The 21181-nt window shown below is 36.7% G+C and overlaps 2 protein-coding genes across 3 annotated transcripts in view; one reads left to right on the forward strand and one right to left on the reverse strand.

The window, feature by feature from the left end:
• Positions 1–21181, forward strand: part of SPINK5 (serine peptidase inhibitor Kazal type 5) — a 121145-nt gene that overhangs the window by 59490 nt on the left and 40474 nt on the right. For both annotated transcript variants that reach the window (XM_032477062.1, XM_014559911.2), the window contains exons 3-9: positions 211–236; positions 4046–4173; positions 5774–5846; positions 13468–13595; positions 15342–15405; positions 16357–16484; positions 17937–18033. In XM_032477062.1, the coding sequence (XP_032332953.1) occupies positions 211–236; positions 4046–4173; positions 5774–5846; positions 13468–13595; positions 15342–15405; positions 16357–16484; positions 17937–18033 (644 nt within the window). The remainder of the gene's footprint in view (positions 1–210; positions 237–4045; positions 4174–5773; positions 5847–13467; positions 13596–15341; positions 15406–16356; positions 16485–17936; positions 18034–21181) is intronic.
• Positions 17509–21181, reverse strand: part of LOC102512215 (sperm-associated acrosin inhibitor) — a 269442-nt gene continuing 265769 nt past the window's right edge. Inside the window, exon 14 of the transcript XR_004318792.1 lies at positions 17509–19075. The gene's annotated coding sequence lies outside the window, so the exon portion shown is untranslated. The remainder of the gene's footprint in view (positions 19076–21181) is intronic.

Genomic DNA, 21181 nt, shown 5'->3' on the forward strand with positions numbered 1-21181 from the left:
TAATTGGACCTTTATGAGGGATAGACCTCTGGCCTGGTGCAGTACCCTCTCTTTATTTGCAGTGGTAAATTTTAGTGTGTTCACGTCAATTTGTGGCTTTACAATATGTTGCCATTAAAATAAGCAAGACACTGTCCTGAGTGAATTGTTTGTTCTGCTTATTAAGTGTTTGTGATTCCCTTAACTTTGGTTTCTGTATTTTTGTCCCAGATGCTGCCAGTGAAGATGAAAATCAGGTTAGTCCTGCTTGTTCTATTCACTGAATTCATTCCAAGATCCCTAAAGGAAAATGTTCTGTGGCCAACACCTTCGTGTTAATAATACAGACATAGTACATTGATAGGCACTAGTAAGCTTTCGTTAAAAACACAGGGCCAGGCTTTTACGAATCAAGACATGAATCACACCACACATAAATCAATGGTTAATGATAATGGATGTCTGCAAGAGGCAATCTGCCATGCTAAAGGAGCGCTTTAAAATTCCATAAACAAACTAGTGAATTACTATTGTTCAGTTTAAAAGCTAAAAGCATCATGACACACATAGGAAGCTGAAGTAAGCTGTCTTGTGATCATTGTGCAGAAAGGGTTGCTGTATCTTGTATATGATCAGTGTACGTATTTCATTCAATACATATTTACTGAGCATCTATTACGTGTCAGATCCTTTTTGAGATGCTGGGGCTATTCCAAAGGAAAGAAAAGAAAAAAGAACCCTGCCCTCATGGAGCTTACATCTCAGGGGAGGAAAACAAACAAGCTAATAAGTAAATTAGTAAAATATATAGTACATTAAGTAACGATTAGTGTTAGAAGAAAGATAAGCAGGGATTTCTGGGGTTGGAGGTGGTGTCAGTTCTTCTTGAGACAGTCGGGGAAGTTCTCTCTGAAAAGACAGCGTTAGGGTACGGATCTGAAGTTGAGGACGGAGTGAATCGTGAAGGTACTTGCAAATCACAGCAGGCCAGTCAGAAGCACCTGTGATGGTGGTAGGGCTGACTCAGGAAGGGTCTTCACGAACTCTTAGAGGTCTTTTGATTGAGAAATGAAGCAATCTTTTTTTAAATAGTAATTTAAAAAATTTTAATCTATTTGAAAGGCAGATTGAAAGGGTGAAATACACACACACATATACACGCACACAACTGTGCCATTATTTTAACATTTAAATATTGCTAAGTATGTAGCAAGTGTTTGCTATGTCTCTCAAAGACTAGAAACGTTAAAATAATAGAACAGTAAAAATATTCTTTTCTACATTGAAACTCTTAGCATGATGGTTAAAATGCTCTTGCTGTATTTTATTGTAACTTTTCTTTTTTTAAAAAAAAACTTCTTTTTAGGAATATTTAGAGAATTTCATTATAGTCTCTATTATTTTATCTAAGTTTGTTGATTAAAGAGAGGTTCAGAAACCTCTGTGGCATAAGTGGAGTGCTATAGTAGAGTAGGAAAAAAGACTGGATTTGGGGGAGTCTTAGAGCATTCTCATTTGGATGTTTTATACTGGAAAAAGAAAACAGTGTACATCTCACTGTGCATGAAGTCGTAATTTTCTTTGACAGAGTCTCTAATAATGGGTGGTAGTTTCCAGCGGATATTTCAAATTTTGCATTGATACTTTTCATCCTATTAAACCCTAAAACATTTTTCACTGAAAAACATTTTCAAAACATAAATTTAGCCAACTCTTACAATGGCATAAGCAAGAAGAATACAAAAAGTGATTAATTATCTGAAATATATTGATGATAGTCCTTGGATATTTTGTCAGAAATGAAAACTATTGATTTAGTCTTTCTTATGGTGCTAAGATTTTTATTTTCCAAGTGCAGGAGCTTGAGTTCTTCCTGCTACCTTATAAACATGAGCCAGGACAGTGCAGAAGAGCACTGCAGTAATCTGCAAGGATCTTTACCATAGGCTTAAATTAGTCATTAGAGAAGAGTTGTTATGAAGCTAAAACAACCTTGTTAGTGCTCTAACACAGAGCAGGGGTGATGCCAGCTCCTGGGGGGTTTTATTATGATGCCCGGGGAAGACAACGAGCTGTGTCACAGCCAGTGAAGGAAAACAGAAAGAGCTTAGCTCTAGAGGGCTCCCGTTTTTCTGAGACTTGTGGAGAAAACACAAAGAGCAACTATCTCAAAACCAAAATGTGCTGAAGTCTGGGCGTTAGATTGAAAATAAACAGTTGCTGAAAAGTCACCTCCCCACCTCAGGATTCTGTTATGGTCTAGACCCACTCCTGTCTCAGCCCCCTCTGTTATGGTCACTGGGGGGATCTTTCTTTTTTCCCAGAGAAAAACCCAAGTGCTGCTTTCAGTTTCTATGGCCTTTTCCTGTGTCCCCAGAGGATACACTGGCTAACTTCACAACTCAGGAAAATAGCATTGAGTTCCATCTTCACTAATTGCAAAACTGTCAACAAGTTTTTTAACCTACTCTCTGGGACTCGGTTTTCTGTTAGAAAAAAAAAAGTGGGTCTTTCTAGGATTTAGGTGCTTATCTGATTGTGACATTGGAGAAATCCAATTCAGGAATTATCTTGACTGATAATGTTCTTTTTAAGTTGACTACTATTTACAACTTCCTTCTATGAATCTTTGTTTTCAGTACTTTATTTAAGACCTACCTTACAAGGGATGTATTTCTATTACAAAGACGCTAGGCTTTTCTCTGTTTCTATAACGAAGTTTTACCTAGACTTTATAGAATTAGTTACATCTGGCAAGCTAAGCAGTAGCTTGAAATATTGATACTACAGAATCAGAGATCAGACACAGATCTCAAGAAGCCCAGTTGTCAGTCTGGTGCCAGAAATTGTTGCTGTGTTACTCAGATAAGATCACTGGGTGGTGATAATAATTTTAGAGGTATTTTAGTAGGTCACCCTTAGCAAAGTTTCTCAGGGCTGATCTCTGAAATCATTTATTTTGCTTTACCATTCATTCTGCAACTGCTACCAACTGCCTCCCCTGTATGCAGTGCTAGGTTCGGTTCATTGTTATCCATTAGATGGTAAACACCATTGAGGACGGGGTCCTTCTGCCTTGTTTACTGCTATATCCATGGCACGTAGCAAAGTGTAGTAGCCTTAAAATAATAAGCATTTGTTGACCAATTGAGTGACTATCATATAGGAGGCTGAATACAATTCTATAATCAGTCCTTTGAAAGGGGTTGCATTTGTCAGAGTTGGAGCAAAGACTTCATTATCTTTTTTGGTATAAGTATCATGAAGCTTCCCCCCCCCCAAAGTCAAAATATACCAAAAAATCAAAAAACACAGATTCCAAAGGCTTTAAAGGACCAATGGATTTCCTAAATAATAGGTACTGTAAGATTTTAAATCAGTACTTTACTAGGTAGTGCAAATGCATCACTGATATTAAGCTCCTAGAAAAAAGTGAGTGAGTGACATATAGCAGGCCTTCATTAAATATATTCCATTAACCTTTTCAGCAATCTTTTCATATACCGTTTTATGGCAATTATTATTGAACTGCTGTGTGCTAAGTATTTTATATAAGTCATCTTAGCATATTCCAATAATAATAATGGCAACAACAATAAAACAGGAGGAAGAGGAGAGGTGGAGAATCTAATTACTGAATATCTACCATGTATCAGACAGCCTTTGAGGGTTTCACATGCTTATGACATTTAATTCTCACAAAACTTAGGAAACATGTATACTTACATCCTCTATTTTTACAGATAGGGTAAGTGAGCCTTTGAGAAGTCACTCTGCTATGGCTTTTGGTCTTATAAATGAGAACTCTGGGAAACATGCTCGGGTCTTTTGCCTCCAAGTCCCTTGTTCTTTCCATTTCACTAATGGTTTTAGATAAATGCTTTTAGGTAAATCTTCAATCTCCAACAGACAATCCTGAGTCATTATTTCTGCTTGTATTATTTGTATAAATGAGTGAATGCCTTCCATACAAAGGGGATAGTGGTCATGAAATACTATTGTTCTCAGAAGGTGAAGTCTTGCTTTGATGAGGTTTCAGTAAACACTTTTTTCATCTTTTCCTTAGGACATTTGCAATGAATATCGAGCATTGATGAAAAATGGAAAATTGTTCTGTTTCCAAGATAAAAAACTTTTTCAAAGCCCTGATGGAAAAATGTTTATCAACAAATGTGCCATGTGCAAAATGAGATTGTGAGTAAAATTTATCTTTCTATCAAGTGTTTTGAGTTACCAGCTATTCTCCAAACTAATAAATGTATTGTTTTCATTTTCTGTCAAACATATATTTCTAAATTTAAATGAGTAAATAAAAATCAAGTGTGACCCACTGGAAAGATCTTAATAATCCCTCATGGTATTCCAAAACATCCCAGAGGGCCCAGTATCAGTGCCCTATGTAGCACTTAACAGTCTTTCGAGGATGCAGTTCCAACTTGAGTTTTTCTCAGATTGGAAAAAAGAATTCTTGGGCCTGTTAAGACCTGACTCTGTTGTACCCTAGGCCCTGAAAAAAATGCCCCTCGAGAATGATGCCAAACTCTGCTGTGGCAGCTAACCAGGATACACCCCAGCCTGACTCCGTAAACTGCCAGTGTCCTCAGACATCTAGGATTATGCTAGCATGAGATGGACCAAAGAATGAATTGTGGCTGAATACTCCCCGCAACTCAGAAAGAATTAGTATCCTGGAAGTTTACTGACGTCTTTGCAATGCTGCTTAATTTGATTTTCTTCTCTCCAGTGACACCGCAAAGATAGAAGAAGCCTGAATTATCAATTACAAATCCTCAAATCAAAGTGACCTCATTTGTTTTTGAACAGGGAGTTCATTCTTGGTTTCTGACCACTATCAAATCTTCCACACTGGTACCAAGCCAATAGGAAGCTTACCCATTTAAGATAATTATTTTGTAATTAGCTTTTAAAATGCCAAGTTGGTAATGTGTCAAGGGATTTAATATGACCTAGTCAATAATGTTGGGATAATGAAGCCCTGATCACATGTGCTGCTTCTGGTGAAGAGACTGAAAGAAGATGAAGGAAAACAGGGCAAGTTTTAGGGAGGGGGAACTCCCAGGGCGGGTGAACAGTCCTTTCTTAGTCTCTTGAGGGCTGAATGTAAACCAGCAGGTGTATTCTTTACTGAAAAGTTTCCTCGTAACACAGGATGTTTTGATAGGAGACCAAAACTATGAATATAATAAATTTACTGAAAAATAATTGGAAACAAAAATAAAGTACCTTAAGACATACAAGGCAGGTTATTTATCACATTGAAGTCACTCACTCAATTATTATTTTGATTACTTAGTTAAGTTATATTGGGATAAACTTGGCTTCTTAACCTTGAAAGAAGGAGACTGTGTGAGGCATTAAAGTTGTCCTTAAATTGCTGATTTTGCTCTGTGGGTCCTTAGAGGTTGGAGCCAAGATCAAGGCAGGCAGGTAGATTTTGTCTCAATATAAATATGGTCTTGCAAAGTGAGCATTCCACAAATGGCACAAATGGCTTTTAGAATTGGTGACTCCCTGGATGTTGCAAGTATTTAAGGTGGGCAGCCTGTTGTGTGGTTAACTGTAGAGACTCGTGCCTTCAGTAGAACCACACTTGAGACGTTTTGGTGCCGAGGAGAGATTTGTGGTACCTGCGGTCATTTCTGGACATACTTCCACCTCTGACAAGCTAGACTGGGCTGAGGAGAAGAGTCAAAATTAAGTTTACAATGTATACTGTTATCCCTAAAAGCTGGGCAAGAATGTCTAAGCTATTTTATTCCTTGCTGTCTTCCAGGGAAAAAGAAGCAAAATTGCAGAGGAGGGCCAGGCGTTTAGCAAGAGCCACCACTGCTCCTGCCCCAGCAAAGGTGAGGCTGTTTGGAGTCAGCCTGTCATATTTACTTTGGAGGTTATGTTCAACTCTACTTAGATCTGTTTATTTCCTAATTACTAGGTCACACTTGTTGTGCAGCCGGCTACTTAGAAGGGAGGGAACATGGCTTAGTCCAGGGGTGGGCTAAATATCTCATACAGCTTGTCCACGGCCCAACCCATGACCCAACTCTCTGAAAACATTCTGGGCACTGACAGGTGCTGAGAGGTGGAGCGAGCCAGGGTGATGTCTGCCCTCCTCGGCCTTTTCTCATTCCTTCTGTCCTGCCTTAGCTCCAACAAGAGCCTTCATGGGACTGAAACTAAGTTCCAATCTCAGAACTTTTATTTAGTGTCTACTTCACCTGGACAATTTATGTATCTCTGGGTCTCAGTTTTTTCACCTGTGAAATGGATGTGGATCAAATGAGACACAAAGTTTAGCTCCAGTATTTAACAAGTGTTAGCAGGCATTTGACTCATTTTACTTCCTGTTTTCCTCTGTTTCTTCCTTCTGAACATATTTTCTAAGACTCGGAGATTTCCCCTAGTTCAAGGAGCCTTGCTTGTTTATATCCATTTTGCAAACTGGGATTAAGGCTAATATTTGAGAAATACTGTTCTATGGTTAAAAAAATTTTTACTTAAAAATTAAATAAAATGAAAGAAACTGCCCAGATGTAACCACCACACAACCATTTCCCTTTATAAGTTATTTTGTATTTATACAAAAATAAAAAATTCTAGGCCAAGATTGGGAGAAATCTCTAGCCTACAACATCTCACAGTAAGTTCTGACAGAGCTGGGGCTGTCACCAGGTACCCTGACAACTGCTCATATTACTCCTCATCGCCTGTGTGGCTGCTTCTCCAGTATCTTCTTTCTCTTCCTCCTCTCCTGCCTCTGACACATAATTAAAATGATCAGTCAGGGCAGGCACACCCAAGTTACTTTAATATTTCTGATCTAACCAAGCTACCATCTTCCTTGGTGTTACTCAGGAATGTCTGAGAACCTCAGCTTCAGCAGTTGACCTGGTCAACCCAAGTTTTTGCCTGGGCTCAACCAGTCTCACTGTTAAAACAGTGACACAATCCCCACTCAACTGGTCAATAACCACAAATCCTTTGAGCAAGATGAAGCTGCTTCTATGCTCCCCAGATCTGTGGGGGTCAGAAAGGTTACTAGGAATCTTTAAAATCTACCTTTCTTTGTCACATTTAGAGAGAGGCTTATTCTGTAAAATCCATTCTCCTTCCTCTCCTCCTCCTCCTCTTCCTTCTTGTCCTCTTCTTCCTCTTCCTCTTTTTTTCTTCATGAAAAACTGATTTATCAATGGTGTTTAAAATATAAAATACAAGAGAAGACAAACAAAACCCCCCTAAAATACACACACACACCCCCCAGTCTTAACAAACCTACTATTTTGAAGTATTACTAGTGGTAAGTTTTCATATGTAGACACACATTTATTGAATTTTAATCAAATAGGATTTTTTATGAAATAGTTACAGAATTTGAACAGTATACTCCTCTGTTACTATTTTATGCCTGAGTTATCACTTTGGCCTCTAGATCAAGTTCTTATGGTTACATGTCTTGCTACCTAGGAAACCTAGGAAACTACTTCCTTACAAATTAAGGCAGTTAACATTTGGCTGTGTACCTTCAAGAAATCTCTGTCTAGGTTTTTCATCGTCTATGTTTGAATGGATTAATGCAATTACACTTTGTTTTTGTTGTTGTTATTTTTCTTTTTACTATAAAAAAGAACAATCTACCTGCTTTCTCTGCTTAGATTTCTCCCATCAAAACATAACCTTGCCTCTTACTCTCAGAATAAGATGCTCTATGTGTTCAAGAATTTTCCTCCTACAGACATCTTCTCTCTTGCATCATTAATTTATTCTTCATTAGTATGTATGTCATTCTTTAACCTTACAACTCTGATATCCAATCCACCTACGAGTCTTTAAAAAATTTTTTTTAAATTTTTTATTGGAAGAGTAGTCAGTTTACAATGTGTTAATTTCTCGTGTAGAGCATAATATTTCAGTCATGCGTATACATACGCATATTCGTTTTCATATTCTTTTTCATTCTACACTACAAGATATTGAATATAGTTCCCTATGCTATACAGTATGAACTTGTTGTTTATCTATTTTATATATAGGACTTAGTATCTGCAAATCTTGAACTCTCAATTTATTCTTTCCTACTCCCTTTCCCCCCGATAACCATGTTTGTTTTCTATGTCTGTGTGTCTGTTTCTGCTTTGTAAATAAGTTCTTTTTTTTTTTTTTAAGATTCCACATATAAGTGTATATTCCAATTTGACTCCTTTTCACGGTTTCCATTTCTACCCTAGTCTTCTGAAATCCTCCATAATTTCTAATCTCTAACACCTCTGGTCTATGGAGAACTTTTGTTTTTTAATTGATCGATACATTCTCATTGATTTAGGTTGCCAACTTTACAGAATATTAAGTTCATAGATGTGTATGTATGTGTTTCTAAGTTCCCTAGTCTGTTCATATTAGTTTATTTCTTTAATAACCAATAAGATAAATCCCCTTTCTTAGTTCAGTTTTTCAAAGTTGACTTACCTATGCATAGATAAATATTTTTCCACATATGTACTTGAAATAAAAAGTTTACTGAGTTTATGAAAAATCCAACTTGATTTTGGGAACCTATTGTGGTTAGGGCTACAAAGAAATTATAAATTAGGGTAAAACTGACTTTTCATAATAGTAACTTGTACAAGTCAAAGAATATCTTATCATTAATTCATATAATTTTTGTGTATTTTATGAAATCTGTGAATATTCTTCATAGGGATTTTTATGTTTTGCTAATATCTAGAAAATTTATAATTTTACTGCTACTTCGAGTATGGCATTTGTTGTTTATGATATTTCTATCTGGTTATTGTTGGCATAGACAAATTCTATTGACTTCTATAGGTTGATCTTATATTAAACACTTTTTTGATATAGTGTTACTTCTGATAGTTTGTCCATTAATTCTTTTGTCTTTTTGTTGAAAGTCGATCACATCATTTGCATATAATGAGTTTTAGAACTTCCCTTTCAATCTTATCACTTCTTTTTTTTCTTTTTCTTTCCTTATATTTTTGGCAAGCTTGAAGAGTTCAGTAGTTTAACAGTAGTGATGATGATGAAATTCAAACTGCCCTTTCTCCCTCTATATTAAAGGGAATATATTTAAAGTATCTCCATTAAATAGAATGTTTATATAGGTGTTTTTTCTATAAATTTTAGCAAGTTTAGGAGATTCCTTTCGTTCGCATTCTTCTGAATATGTGTTCTTAATTATCAAGGACCTTCTCTTCAACTCTTGAAATACTGTTCTGATTCCTCTCTTTCAGTCTATTTAATACATTTCTTGATAAACTTGCCAATGTTAAACCATAATTATTCTCTTAGGTTAAATCACACTTAATCATAATGTATTTTTTAATATACTGTTGAATTTGAATAGTTAATATTTTATTTAGAAAATATGAAACTATTTTCATAAGTAAAATGAGTCAATACTTTTCCCTTTCTAATTATTCTTATGTGGTTAGGGAATCAAAATAAAATAACCCTGAGGGGTGGCACTTAAGGCTGGTTGCTGAGTAAGCAAGTCAGCAAATCCCCTTCCCTAAAAGTTGCTCAGTCCTAGGAATATGCCCCAGTGAAGTGAAACCTATGCCCACACAAAATCAAGCATGCAAATATTCATAGCAGCATTATTTTTAATACAAAACTGGAAATAGTCCAAATGTTCAAATGTCCACTGGTGAATGGAAAGACAAAATGACCTACATTTGTACAATGAAGTATTATTCAGCAGTAAAAAGGAATGCAGTACACGTATGGATGAACCTCAAAAATATTATGTAAAATGAAAGAAGCCAGAATCAAACAATTACATATTTATGATCCTATTTATATGAATAGGTAAATTTATACAGTGAGAAAGTTCAGCGGTTGCCTAAGGCTGGAGCTGGGAGCTGGGATTAACTGTGAATGGACACAGTGAAAATTCTTAGGGCAATGGAAATATTCTAAAATTGAGTTTTAGTGATGGTTGTACAACTCCATAAACTTACTAAAAAACATTGATCTGTACACTTAAAATTAGTAAATTTTATGCTATGTAAATAAAACTTCAATAAAGCTGTTGATAATTTTTTTTACATTCTTCAACTTTTAGAATAACTTGTAAATTATTATTATTCAATACAACTTTTTCTTTTTCCTTAAAAATTTAGAAAAATGGATTTTAAAGCTATTAGAACTGGGGCATTTTTGAGGAGAGAATATCTCAGGCCAATACATCAATTGATTAATACTCACTGATCTCTTTAACTTTCCTCTTGCACATTACACCAAAGCAGATATTTTATACTTTTTTTGTAACCACATCTCCATTGTGGTTTTCAGATGTATTAGCATATGGATACTCGTAATATGCTTTCATTGTATTTACTTCTCAGTGTTCATCCAGTTATTTTCAGTATCACTGCATATATTTTAAAAGTTTCATCTTCTCTTTCCCTTTTATCAGTTATACTAAACACTATAACATTAGCTTTCTTAAATTAATCTCCTTTATTGTTTTTGTTCTTTATGTCATTTATTTCTGTTTGCTCTGCCATTCATAAATGGATTGGGCAATACTTTAGTTCTTTAAATTTTAGCATTTTAAATTTCATGAAAGGGTATTTGAAGTTATCAATGACCATATATCTCAAGACTGATACTTGAGTATTTTTATTTGTCATTCTTTGCCAAACATTTCTTAATTTTCCCCCCTCAAAAGTTATTTAGTTGTGATATATTATTTAGTTTTCAAATATGCGGTACTTTTTTCTATTTTAATTTTTAATTTTATTAAATTGTGGCCAGAGAACATAGGCCACATGACACGGATCCTTTGGAATTTCCTAAGATTTTTCTTTGTGGCCTGATAAATACTCTACTTAAAAAAAAAAAAAGCTTATTTTCTGTTTCTTGGATATGGTTCTCTATAAAAATCTGATGGCTTATTAAGCATCTTAATTTATTCCCTGTGATATGTCAGTTTCTGAGAAGCATGTGCCTCTGATCTCAGTTCCTGATTTATGTAATTCTACTACATTCTGTTGCTTACTGTTTGACGTGTTTAGAGCCTGTGTTATTGAATGTATGCTCATGATTATTATACTTTGTTCTTCCTTTTACTTTATGTAACGTCCTTCTTTGTTACTTATGATGCCTTGTGGATTGAATTCTATGTATTGAGCATTATTTTGTTGCCTCTCCTTTCTTCTTATTCATTTTTGCCTTGTATCTTTTCTTATCCTAATATTTGTATGCTTTTTAATTTTAATGACTTTTTTCTGCTAACGTGAGTTAGATAATATTCAAGGCCAAGCTTCAGCCTCTGCCTCTCCTGTGAGTGTCAGGAGAGGACAAGGGACAAAGCCCAGAGCTGAAGGTTCCAGAACCAGTGTTGCCAACTCCAGTTTGCTGCCACTTCACCGGGTCAGGAATTAATCTGTAAGCTCTCAGAAACTGTCAGCATCAGGACGAGGTGTTCTCAGTAGGTTGTGACCCACCAGCCCTTGGGGTTTGGAGGAGGAGGTGGAGGAGGTGGAGGAGTAAATGCTTGCACCTGTTCCCATCACCTCCCAGCTGGGCTCCTGATCTGCCCTGTCATCACCCTGCCAACACCTGTGACCTTGTATGCTGCTGTTGACTTCAGTGATGAAGGGGGAAAGGAATGCTTGTCCCAGTTGCTTTCATCCCTAACCCCATGTTTCTGCAGTTTCTCCAGAAATCACTTTTGAGAGAAAATCAGCAGCTTTTCCTTATTTCTGCCCCTTGAACAGGACGATCTCGTTCCCACCACAAATCCTTTGCAATTGCAGTTCTCCAAGCCTGAAGCGTTCTCCCCTCAGATCTATTTAATGCCCGGCTCCTCCTCACTGATCTCATCTCACCTCAAATGTTACATTTGCAGAAAGATCTTTCTTGACATGATACTCAAAATAGCCACCCTTGTAGGTGCTATCGTGTTGTTCAGTTTATTTTTCATAGCACTTATTACTTAAAGTTTTTGTAATTATTGTCTATCTCTTCCCATCAGAATGTGAATCCCATTTCTCTTCTTTGCTGTGTCAGGGTCTCTGGTAGAATGCCTGGAGTCTAGTCAGTGTGTGATGGATTCGAGGAGCAAATGAACACCCAACTGGATGAGGTGGCACACGTGGCCTTTACTTTCCTGTTTTCACTCGGTTTTTAACTTCTTCCTAAATACATGACATGAATAGTGGGGTATGTTCTATAGATTTTCTTCTCGAGTTTAATTTATTTTTCCTAAAATGTTTAATTGTCTTCCAGGAGAGTTCCTCAGTGTAATCCTCTGGTTCACAAACTCATTATACATTTATTTCTGCCCTACTCCTGTTCTCTGTTGTGTGCCATTCTAGGTCTCAGGTCCATATTCTAAGTCTTCCATATCTATAATTAAAATATTTTTGTCATGACAATCATGACATGAAAACATTTGTTTTGCAATGTGATATGATATTCTTTGCTTTTAGATAGAAATGAAATTCAACTTAACTCTATATCTTCCATAGCTAGCTTATGTCAGTAATGAGTTGCCCAGTAATGTTTCATAACTAGCCAGTTCATCCTCACCACAAATCTGGAATGTGGACTGGGTGTGAATTCCCATTTTTCACATGAGGAAAGTGAGGTTCAAAGAGGTGAAGTGAGTGGGTGGCACATCTGAGATCCGAACACTAGTCTTCAGTTATTACCGAGCGCACTTGTTTTTCTCGCCAAACACGTTTGTCCCTATGTGTACATCATGTTATTAGAGCAGAGATTTGGGGATTTCTCCCATCCTGCCTAAAAGGTGTTTCATTTTATTGGCTGATGGTCAGTAGAGAAAACCTTTAAAACAACAACGGCAATAGCAACAAGAAGAAATGGGAAGGATGTGCTGGGCACTGTTCTAAGAGCTAGACGTGTATTAATACATTTAAATCCCTTTATAATCCTGAGAATACATTAAGTCCCTGTATAAACCTGTGTATACATTGTACAAATGAGGACACGATAGCACAGAGTGGTTAAGTAGCTTCCCAAATCACACAGCTAGCAAGTGGCAGATTTAGAATTATGAACCTAGCAATCTGGCTCTTGATTGCTACTCTAATCTATGGTGATAGAAACTTCGTTATAGTTTACAGTTTACAGAGAGCCTTCATATCCATTGTCTACGGGAACTCATGACTACTCTGTAGAGAAGGCAGGCAGGATTTGATCGACAGAAAGTATCCTAAGTTCCAGGGAGGTGACTTGGCCTACCTCACCCGGAGAGCAAGCGGCTGAAATCACACTGAAATCCTTTCTTCCGACATCTATTTCTGTCTCTGTTCTTGGACCACACTATATTATCCATGATTTTATTAGCTCGCTATGGTCTTATTATTATTTTCCTCCTCTAGTGACATATTGTCGTGGGCTTAAAATACTAACTCATTTATGTGTATCTAGGGAATATTTTATCTCTTACACGTGGATCTTCCTTGATCATGTCTCTTGCAGTTGAATTGCGATGATTTCAAGAAAGAAGAAAGAAATGGGCATTTTGTCTGTACCCTTGATAATGCACCTGTTTGTGGCACAGATGGGAAAACATACAGTAACAGATGTGTGCTATGCGCTGAGAACACGTGAGTATTCTCTGAAGCAGCCTTTCTCCCTAACGCACGTTCTCTGTGAAATTACGTGACACATTTACATCTTTAGGATAACAATCTGTTTTGTGGGAGTTAGCCATCCATAAATCATTAGGATGACTTTTTTTTTTACTAAAGGAAAATATATGTATGTGGTGTAACACTGTATATCTTACAAAGCACATTTACGTGCACTTTATCAGATGGTTATCACTGCATGAAGTAGACAGACATCTGATAAATCTGTATCTATACACGAGCACATAACACACACACATATTCATACATATATACATGTACGTATCTATCTTCTCTCTGCCTATTTGGGATTAGATCCTTTTCCACAGAGAATTATTTAATCATCAAATGATGCTTATTTATTAAATGCTCAGTAATTTATAATATTAGAGTAGGTAATTGGGAATTACTATTGAAATTCTTCCTGTCTATTCCAACTTTGCCAAAGCATCTCACTGCCCTACATTTTGTCATCATTTGGTTCTTTCTTCACCCTCAATGCCAGGCTTAGTTATCAATTGTCTTCAACCAACAAGATGGCATGCCTGCTTTGCAGGTTTGGCTTATGACCTCAGTCTTGAATTGGCTGATCTTCAGTTTATGCAAATATAACCAGTACTGTTAGAGAAGGCTAATAAGACATAATGATAAATATTTGCTCTTAAGGTTCTACAGCCTTGATCCCTCCTTATCATAAGCACAACTGAATTAAGTCACTCGGATCCTCACATGACTGCGTTTTCAGAAATACACTCTAAAATTATGTCTTCAGCTTTCACCAAGGGTCAACATAAACAGAAAACAAAAATAGACACAGAAAGAACACACAGGGTTTTATGAGACATGTATTTGTAACACCACGGTGAGTCCACCGGATGTTTAGTTCTCAGCACGTTTTATGTGGGGGATGCTGGGATAGGTTATTCAAACCTCTGATTCGGGTGAAAGTTTGTCCCCCCTAATTTCTGGCCCATGCCTTTTGTTAGACAGTGACAGCCACCCTGCTCGCTGTGCTGCTTTCCTAGCTCAGTCTGCCAGGAGACTGTGTGATAGCAGCTGCTATCTTTTGATATCACTTTTTTCTCACATTGAACTAGTGTTTTTTATTACATTTTTTATTGTGTTTTTATTGTTATACAGATGCTATAGTTGTAAGTGGCCTCAGCTTTTTAGAGAGTAGTAAGTGTATCTTATATTTATGCTTCAATGTTTTCACATGTGCTTTAAAGCTCTATTAGACTGGACGATTATTAAATAGGGCTTTAGGGACTTTCCATGAAAAACAAAATATTAGTTAGCATAACCCAAATGAAGAATGGTGTAATATTATGCTAGATACTGTGGTTTGAGTTGGATTATTTAAAACAAAATCATCACCGACAGCAACAAAGTCCCTTGGAGGTAACTAATATCTAGTTACAAGATTAACCTTTTCCTGCTCTTCTGATTATGGGTTCCCTCTGGAATCAGGGGAAAAAAACCTGGAAATAACATTTACAGGTCTGAATCTTATTAGCTCTCCAACACGATTCCATTTCTTTGACTGTAATTTATAAATACGGACTTTGATTAGAAAGAGTAAGTAAAGAAGAGAATGCAGTGTGCGACCCGTTTTCAGAAGCAAAGGAGAATCACAATACAATGGGGGAAAGTTGTATTTGGTGAGAAGTTTGAGAAGTTCTGTGATATTAAACTACTGTGTCTACTAACTTTCAATTCCAGTAAAACCAGATCCCAAGTTGGCATAGAAAGAGAAGGAGAATGTGAGAGCAGTAAACCAGAGCAGGTGAGGACGAATGCCAAAGCGGGGGGGGGGGGCGGGGGGGGACCACACATCAGAAGGGGCCGACTTCAAAGAGAAAGAAGAGGCTGTCCTCTTTGTTCTCTGATGGGGGCGTTTGGAAAGAAGTAATTCTTGCTGTACCTGAAATGAGATACTGCTTATTGAGATGAAAAGCATGATAGTTCCTGAATCTGGAGCAGGTTACTTTGGTAGTTAGGCTTTTCAGTTCTATTTCTGCTTTCTATGGGGGAAAAAAAAAAAAAAAAAAAAAAAAAAAAGCAAGGGCAGGAGGTGGGGAGGGGAAACATCACGTAGAGCAAAGGGAACTACTTCGGTTACTTCACCTGAGTTGAAACCCCAGCACTGTCGACTGCTGTCAGGATCTTGGGCAAGTTACTTAACTACACTATACCAGTGTCTCCATATCTAAAAATGAGATTTGGATTAAAGAGCTTCTTTCTGTGCTAAAATTCTGTGAGCCTGTGACAGCTGCGGGGGGGTGGAGGGAAGAAGTGTCTCATACATGTCACACTTGATTTTTTTCCAGCTGAATGATTTTCGTAAGTCACAGTTTGCTGCCCTTCCTACACGCAGCTACAGCACCCGAGGTTCCCTCCACCAAGACATTCAGCACATTGCATTTTAAATGTCTCTTGGTCTGTATCGCCTAGTAGATTGCGAGCAAGTTGAGGGCAAGGACTGATCTCCCTTTGTTCTAGCGCATCACAGGTCATCCAGGTCTACTAATAAATCAGTAAACAAGTAAATGAGTTCTGTACTTACCCATGTGAATTATACAGTACTTTCCGGTCTACTTCTGCATGGCTGGCACCGCTCTGGGTAGCTAGTGTGCACTGGGCAGACAGGCACTGGGTTCTATAAAATTTCTGCAAATAGTGTTGTGAGCATTCCCATCAGGATGGTAAATGTCAAGTTCTTGTCCCTGTCCTTCAGGATGTATGTAGTGCTTTTCGGCCTTATGTGAAGGATGGAAGACTTGGATGCACAAGGGAAAATGACCCAGTTCTCGGTCCTGATGGGAGGACGCATGGCAACAAGTGTGCGATGTGTGCTGAGCTGTTGTAAGTATCATCATCCCCAAGCAGGCCAGCTGGTGGACCTGGTGAGGATGCACTTGGTTTCTGTGCTGAGAACCGGCCCACAGAGAGAGGAAGTTCTATTCCTGAAGCATGTAATCCTTTGTCTTTATAAGATGAAAAAGTCCCTGCTCCCAGAGTGGTTTCTTCTAATTCGTATTATCTGATAAAGTTTCTCAAAAGGAGTGGATGAGGTGGTTAGGCTAGTTATTTAATTCAAGATTCTTAATTTGTTTAATTATAATGACTTGGATACAGTGTTTTTTAAGGCACAATATGTTAAAATTAAAAAGGACTTTCTTGTGAAGTAATCGAGGTCAGTGACTTAACATGCGTTGTTTCATTCAGGCATGTATAGATACTCCTTCTGAAAATGAGTCTAATTTAAAATAAGAACAACAATGATAATAATGTCATGTGACTGAATTCATTATTAGTTTAAAAAGTGAGACTTTCTAAAACTGTTGTGTTAATCCTTCTCTGAGTGCCAGACACTGCTTTGAGCACTGAGACTCAAATATGAATAAGATTCAATCTTTAATATTCTGGCTGCTAAACAAAGCATAGATTCTCTAATCAATCTGCTAACAAGCCTTAAAGTGCTCTGTTTACATCACTAGATCTTTAAAATCAGGACAAAGAAAGATTTAACAGATTAAAAAGACTTCACACTTGTCTTTAAACAGTTCGCTGTTGTAGAATTCAAGGGCATGTCCTATCAGGTTTACAAATCTGTGACTTTAACTGGTTTCCAGACAGGGAATCATCCTAATTTCCACCTTTTTATCCAGGAGGCATGTACTTCTACTGCTTAAGCTGCCCTGATTCTGTGATTTTCTCTTTGTTTTCATGCAGTAGCTAAAAAGGAGAATCTGACCTCCCTAACCCTTGGCTGGTTTCTTCCCATTGTTAGAACTAAGATAGTAACACCTATGTCCAAGTTGAGACTGCAAATAGATAACAGATCCAAAAGGACTTAGAGACTCAGTTTATCATAGCCTTTATTAACAAGAGTGCTTTTACATGAAGGCAGACACTTTACAAGGTATAAGAATCTATACGTACAGGTGTGGATGACATTATGTATTTCAAATGCTTAGTTTGGTTTCACCCTTGTCACAGCATTGTTTTAAAGCTGTTGGTTGTGCCTCTTAAAGTGAATTTTCCCGACAGTCTTCTGTTTGTCAATCAGGGAGTCACACTCATCCAGTTTTACAGAACAAAGCCTCTAATTGACTGGCTGTGAGTCACTTTCACATCCATCCTTATCTTTGGCAATTTTCTGGCTCAAACATGCAAGACAGGGAAAAGCTTGTCTCTCCTAAGTGGATGGGTTTAGCAAATCAGAGCAAAGGATGTGAAAGTGCTTAGTGCAGAACTGGACACTGAAGATATGATAAAGCCATAAACTGACCAACTATTTTCTTTTCTTAACAGCTTAAAAGAAGCTAAAGAAAAGGCCAAGCAAACAGGTGAAACCAAAATGCCACGAACCAAAATGCCACGAACCAAAATGCCACGAAGCGCTGAACAGGTAAATTCCTCATCAACAGTTTGGTTCTCGTGGACATAAATATTAACAAACCTATACTTGAATCTTTAAGGTAATTCATTGTCCTTCATTACTACATTGAACTTTTCCCCTTAATTTTTAAGGTCCCCAAACTGAATTCCTAGTGTATTATTTTTGGCGTATAAATCATTAGATTCAAAGTTAAAACAGAATTTCCCACCTAAAGCTCAAAATATACAATTTCTCTCTCTGCTTAAAAAAAAAACAAACAAGAATACAAGACAAAATTTATGCAAATTAAATTCTGCTTAATTTCCACCAGACTTCTCTTTGACTTAGTGTAAATTAATTTTGCTTTGAATAAATTAAAAAGCAACATAATATAAATTAGATAGGAATAACTTTAAAATTCCAGTCTTTTAAATAGTATATCCATTGCTGTATTTTAGGTATAATCCCTTCAACACAAATTGGAGTTACTCATTTTTCCATTATGGTTCTTATGCATTTATAAAGGTCATGCTTCTGATTAAACAAAAATCTCAAATATTGATACTGTGGTTTTTAAAAATACCCTTAAAATTAAGAGTTTTCAAATTATTCAATGATTTACTTTTTCAATCTAGTATAAAAAAATTATTCCTTTTATTAATTGACTAAGCATTGCAGGTAACAGCCTGGATTTCTTAAATCACCAAGGTTATTAAACCCTACTTTCAGTGAGAATGACAGCAGTTACTTTGGTAAATGAGCACCTTTGTTAAGACACCTGAGTTTTAGCCTTAGTTCTGTCAAACTCTGGGTGTGTGAAGCTGAGCAAGTCGTCTCCTCTCTAGGCCTCAATTTTCTTGTCAGTAAAATAAAGCAGTGGGATAAATGATCTCAGTTTTGACCTCCTGCGGGATTCTGATTCTGTGTTCTGCACCCTTTTGTGCTGCTATAAGAATTCTGTGTTTGTGGATTGTAGGGCACATCTTCCTCATGGGAGATACAGGTCCAGTTTTTGGGAGCTGAGAGCTGACTTCCACGTCATCATGCAGTCCAGTGAAGCAAATGTCCCACCCTAAACAGGGCGATCAGAGTTTAAATTAAGAAACACAGAACATTCAAATTACCAGTAATCTGTTCAACATTCACTGAGATTAGAAAAATAATTCTTTTTGTGGTGGTTGCTAAATTTAAGTCTAAAACTTAGGGTCACCTTGTGATATTCACCATTTCATTACTTCACCATGAGAGGAGTGTTCTTTTCCCTTGTCTTTCAGCACATCTCAGCGACCTTCCCGTCTTTCTCTGTGGCTGGGGTAATTGTTTTGGTGGGGTCACTGGATATGATTATGTTGAATAGGCCTCCTTTATAATGATGGCTCAACATTTGCCCTGTAATTAACCTGTCAGTGAGGTGATCACTGAGTATTTCTTTAGAATCTCCTTGGATGAATCACAACTTATAAACTGAAATTGCCATTGTTTCTTTCATGGGAATCATTGAGGGTTAATTTTATTACCATGCTAGGATTATCAGGTGACTGTCTTCTGTGTCTGTATTCCTAGATCGTTACAGCCAGGAGGTTCGCAGCACACCCATTGCTCCTCCAAAAATAAGTATCTTCTCATTAGGAGGCAACTAGGATTCTCTTTTAAAGTGTCCTAATGAAATATGAGTTATTATTATCATTTTTTAATCAGAGGATACAGGATCTAGGAAAGGTCCTAAAGAGGATCTATTCACAAAAACCTCCTTGGTGGTGAGATTGAAGTCTCAGAGGTGATGGGGTGTTTGGCTGTGGTCTTCCAGTGAGTTAGAGCCACCAGCCTAGTTGCAGTTCTGACTCTAGAACCACACTCTTAAAAAAAAAAAAAGTTTTTTTCTTTTTTTTTTTTTTATTGAAGTATAGTCAGTTTACAACGTTGTGTCAATTTCTGGTGCACAGCATAATAGTTCAGCCATACATATACATATATTCTTATTCATTATAGGTTCCTATAAGATATTCAATATAATTTCCTATGCTATACAGTACAAACTTGTTTATTTTACATATAGTACTTAGTTTTAATTGAAGTATAATTGACATACAATACCATATTAGTTTCAGGTATACATCAGAGTGACTTGATATATATGTATACATTCAAAATGGTCACCACAAAAAGTCTGGTTATGATCTGTCACCAAAGTTCTTACAATACTATTGACTATATTCCCTATGCTGTACGTAACATCTCCGTGACATTTACTTTATACCTAGAAATGTGCACCTCTTAATCCCCTTCACCTATTTTACCTGCCCTCCCACCCCCCACTCCCCTCTGGCAACCACTAGTTTGTTCTCTGTATCTATGAGTCTGTTTCTGTTTTGTTTGTTCCTTTGTTTTGCTGTAGATTCCACATGTGAGTGAAGTTACATAGTAATCGCCTTCACTGTGTGTCTTATTTCACTTAGCATGATACCCTCTAATACCCCTGAATGTCATCACAAATGGCAAGATTTCATTTTTTCATGGCTAATATTCAAAAGCATATACATGTACACACACACACATGTGTATACAGTGTATATAGTTATTGTTTCTTTATCCTTTCATTTATTGATGGACATGTAGGTTGCTTCCATATGTTGACTATTGTAAATAATGCTCCAATGAATAAACCATACTCTTTATGCTCATAGTTTTTTTTTTGGCTGAAATAGGAAGATGAGTCATACAGCTGAAGAAGTCAACAGACAAGCATTTTTTTATCGGTTATATGATATATATGTGCTATCACAAAATGTTTATTGAAATAGATTCTCAAATCTAGAATAATTAGATATATACATACATATATATATATTTATAAATATATTTTAAAGTATAATTAAGTAGTATTTTGATAAGAAAAAAATATATATTTTTTATAATATATTTCTATATATATGTAAAATTAAATATAAGTGTTTTGGTATGCATGCATTTGTTTATATGTATTTTAGCCCTCATCAAATAGAATTTTCAAAATACAGAGAAACCTGAAAATAATGAATCTAAGCATCAATCAGGAAAACTGTGTATAAACATATCCTGCATTTGGGAGGAAGCACAACCTTTTTAAGGTTTTTGAAGTAAAGATTATCCTTAATGGTCTACATTTCTACATGGGGAGTGAAGGAAAATTAGATCACTC

Source organism: Camelus ferus, chromosome 3, assembly GCF_009834535.1.
Source record: "Camelus ferus isolate YT-003-E chromosome 3, BCGSAC_Cfer_1.0, whole genome shotgun sequence".
In the NCBI taxonomy this organism is placed as follows: domain Eukaryota; kingdom Metazoa; phylum Chordata; class Mammalia; order Artiodactyla; family Camelidae; genus Camelus; species Camelus ferus.